The 4,333-nt window shown below is 40.2% G+C and overlaps 1 protein-coding gene across 1 annotated transcript in view; it reads right to left on the reverse strand.

Annotated features, from left to right (window-relative positions):
* LOC106878217 (NBAS subunit of NRZ tethering complex) overlaps positions 1-4,333 on the reverse strand; it is a 132,994-nt gene that overhangs the window by 73,514 nt on the left and 55,147 nt on the right. Inside the window, exons 24-25 of the mRNA XM_014927365.2 lie at positions 4,183-4,257; positions 444-573 (exon numbers count right to left, since the gene is read on the reverse strand). Coding sequence (XP_014782851.1) covers positions 444-573; positions 4,183-4,257 — 205 coding nt within the window. The remainder of the gene's footprint in view (positions 1-443; positions 574-4,182; positions 4,258-4,333) is intronic.

The following is a 4,333-nucleotide window of genomic DNA, read 5'->3' on the forward strand; positions in this document are numbered from 1 at the left end:
CCCCAAAGCACAGGCATGACTGTATGGTAAAAAGATTCCTTCCCAACCACATGGTTCCGGGTTCAGCCCCATTGTAGGGCACCTTCGGCAAGTGTCCTATACTATAGCCTTGAAGCAACCAAAGGCCTTGTGAGTGGATTTGGTAGATGGGAACTGAAAAAAGCCTATCACGCGCGCGCGTGTGTGTGTGAGTGTGTGTGTGTGTGTGTCCTCCATCACTGCTTGGCAAATGGTGCTGGTGTGTTTATGTCCCTGTAACTTAGCAGTTCAACAAAAGAGGATGATAGAATAAGTATCAGGCTTAACAAAAAAAAAAAATAAGTACCGGGATCAATTCATTTGACTAAAAATCCTTCAATGTTGTGCCCCAGCCTGGCTATAGTCTAATGACTGAAACAAGTAAAAGATAAAAAAATGAAAAAGATGCACAATAATTCACTTACTGCAACACCTCGCTCAATTCCAATTTTAATGAGTTCCACAGAGTTATCAACCATCCGAGATTCTAATTCAATCTCACAAGCCCTCTCCACATACCACTGTGTCAGCACTGATTCACGGTGAGATAAGCCTCTATACAACAGACAGAAAATAGGACCAATAAAAAAAATAATTAATCTGACAGAAAAACAAGTAGCTTATAAAGTTATACATTTCAAGAAACTGAGAGGTCATAAATGCTATTGTTGTTGGTGTTGGTAGGTAATTGTCAGCTCTTTTCAGCAGACTGACATCCCAAATGTAACTGACTGAACTGATTTCTAACCAAAGTCATCCTTTTATTGTGGGTCGTAATGTCCAACTATACATGACTTAAAAATTATAGTTGCCATTTTGTTTCTTGGGTTTCTTTTTAATTTGTTAGAAGTGGCTGTGTGGTAAGTAGCTTGCTTACCAACCACATGGTTCCGAGTTCAGTCCCACTGCTTGGCACCTTGGGCAAGTGACTTCTACTATAGCCTCGGGCCGACCAAAGCCTTGTGAGTGGATTTGGTAGACGGAAACTTGAAGAAGCCCGTCGTATATATGTATGTGTATATATATATATATATGTATGTGTGTGTATATATATATATATATATATATATATATATGCGTATGTATGTATGTGTGTGTATATGTTTGTGTGTGTGTTTGTCCCTCCAACATCGCTTGACAACCGGTGGTGGTGTGTTTACGTCCCCATAACTTAGCGGTTCGGCAAAAAGAGACCGATAGAATAAGTACTAGGCATCCAAAGAATAAGTCCTGGGGTCGATTTGCTCGACTAAAGGCAGTGCTCCAGCATGGCCGCAGTCAAATGACTGAAACAAGTAAAAGAGTAAAGAGATATTTGGCTGCTTCTTTAGCACATCAAGTGATTACATTTAAGCTCTTTCCCCAGCTCCACACACAGATTCTCCCACAGAGGTTTTATTTTAGATACTGACTATAGGCCTAGGCATGGCTGTGCACTAAAAAGTTTGCTTCCCAACCACATGGTTCTAGGTTCAATTCCACTACATGGTACTTTGAACAAGTGTCTTTTGCTATAGCCTCAGGCTATACCAAATCCATCTCAGTGGATTCAGTAGATGGAAACTAAGAGAAGCCTGATATGGATGCATGTATGTATGTAGAAGCACCACCTTGAAGGGTTTCATCAAATGAATTAACCCCAGCACTTATTTGTTTTTTCAAGTCTAATACTTACTCTACTGGTCTCTTTTGAAAACTGCTAAGCTATGGGGACATAAACAAACCAACAAGAGTTGTCAACTGCTAGTGGAGTACAAACACATACAAAGACATACATAGATACACACACACACACACACACACAGATACACACACACACACATATATATATATATATATATATATATATATATATATATACGATAGGCTTCTTTCAGTTTCCATCTATCAAATCCATTCACAAGGCTTTGATCAACCTAAGGCTATAATAGAAGACACTTGCCCAAGGTGCCACACAGTGGAACTGAACCCAAAACTATGTGGTTGGGAAGCAATCTTCTTACAGCCACACATGTGCCTCTGATGATAATTATCTTACCATAAAAGTGTATTCAGGCAGTATTAATAATTTAGTTACCTCCATAGATCTTTTTCTTTACATAAATATTAAAAATTTATATATATGTGCTCCAGCATAGTTATGTGGTTAAGATAAATGCTTTGCAACCACATGGTTTCTGGTTCAGTCCTAATATGTGGTACTTTGAGGCAAATGTTTTCTACTATTGCTCCAGGCCCACCAATGCCTTGTGAGTGAATTTGGTGGAGGGAAACTATGTGAAAGCCCATCATATATGTGTGTGTGTGTGTACACACATACGTGTATCAGTGTTTGTCCTCAATCTGCAAGGCTTGACAACTGGTGTTGGTTGATTTGCATCCCCATAACTTAACGGTTCAGCAAAAGGAGACCAACAGACTTAAAAAGAGAAATAAGTATTAGGGTTAATTTGCCCAAAACACTTCAAGGCAGGCTCCAGCCACAGAATGGCCAGAGTCCAATCACTGAAATAAGTAAAAGATGAAAGATTCTCATACATTATAAATCTAATTATAACTGTGAACTTGTTTCAGTCCTTTTACTGTGAAGATATAATTTAAAAACAAAAAACAAAGGTGAACAAATATTATTATTGTTTAGAGCAGCAGTTCCTAACCAGGGAGGGGGTCCTTTTGGGGTTTGGGGTAGGAAGTGTCTCAGAGGGTGAGGAAGAAAGTCATTTACTTCATGGATTTGAAGTGCTGTATTGCAGTGCCATGTATTACAGCTGCTAGTGGTATCACGACCATATGTGCTTCATTCCAGCTCTGTGACTCTCATGGCGCTTTGCATTCCAAGACTTGTTTATTAGTTCATAGCTATACCACTGTTTATTAATCTCTGGTCACGTGATCATGCCAACTCGTCCATGATTGGTGTGTTAGAATGAGTGTGGTGTTGCATTGTGTTGTGTATCACTGTGTTGCTTAGTGCACTGTTGTCAATGTGAGTGTTGTATTTGCCTGTGCATTGTTGTTTTAGAGAGACAAAGCAAAAGAAATGTCTGGAATGTTTGGCAGGTCAGGTCAGATGTGTAGGAAAGCACCACTGCAGAACAATGCTGCATTCACCATTTGTCGGTATATTCCCCGGTCCACCCACCTGACCAGTTGAGAAGAATCCCTGTCAGTCAGTGTCTCCAAGATACTTCCTCATCTGCCATGAGGGACCATGTGGCATGTAATCAACCAACACAAGTCACCAACCCAGTCAAATGCTCAGTGAAGAGAACACAGTAAGCAGGGTCCGACTCAGAAAATTGAGCAACATGGCCAAAAAGTCCGAGCTGGTGCTCTCAAATCATACAAGTAACAGGATATTTCAAAGTTTCTAAGCAAAGTCATTCGGTGGATATGAAATCCAACCAATGGTAACCCATAATCCTGCAAAGCATCCTGTTACCAAAGGAGTTTAGGCAGTTCCTAAGGGCCTCAGACAGTGTCCAAGTCTCACAGCTATAGAGCAGAATACGGAGGCCCAGAAACCGAAAGACCCGAACCTTTGTCCTCCAGCACAGATATCAATAGCGCCATACAACCTTGTCCAATGATTCCACAACTGCACCATCTTGTCCAAGTCTTTTTAGGACTTCAGGCTCGCAGCTTATGCTTCTATGAATCTCACTGCTGAGATAAGTGAAGCCGTCAACATTTTGACATCTCTTTGAACCACAATAGACTGATGAGGTGGAGTCCTTCAAGAAGTCAATGAAAGACTGGATCTTTGTCTTGATCCAAAAGACTCTAAGGCCAAGGCACCTAGAAAGCTGCCCTCCTAGGCACAAGTTCAGGTAAGGTTATTTATGGAAGATCAGCAGTCACCCATGCAAACGAGCCTCCACCTCGCCACACCACTGATGTTATCCAAGGGAAAAGCAAAAGCCGATACAGCTTGGCACCAGTGACGTCAACTCATTTCTACAGCTGAGTGATCTGGAGCAACGTGAAATAAAGTGTATTGCTCAAAAACATACACACACAGCCCAGTCCAGGAATCAAACTCACTACCTCATGATTGTGAGCCTGACGCTCTAACCACTGAGCCTTGCATCTTCATATGTTCAATAAAATACATTATTTCTAATTCATACACAAGTGTTCTTGTTTCAGATTTGAGTTACTTACTTATACTTCGACAAATGTGGATATTCTTCATACAAATTAAGTCCAAGATCAAAATATTGAATATCAACAGCACACCTGAAAATGCAAATAAAAAAGGTAAATAAGTTTTAAAAAAAGGTAATGCCACATTTATTATTATAACTCATCGTAA

This window comes from Octopus bimaculoides, chromosome 15, assembly GCF_001194135.2.
Source record: "Octopus bimaculoides isolate UCB-OBI-ISO-001 chromosome 15, ASM119413v2, whole genome shotgun sequence".
Lineage (NCBI taxonomy): Eukaryota > Metazoa > Mollusca > Cephalopoda > Octopoda > Octopodidae > Octopus > Octopus bimaculoides.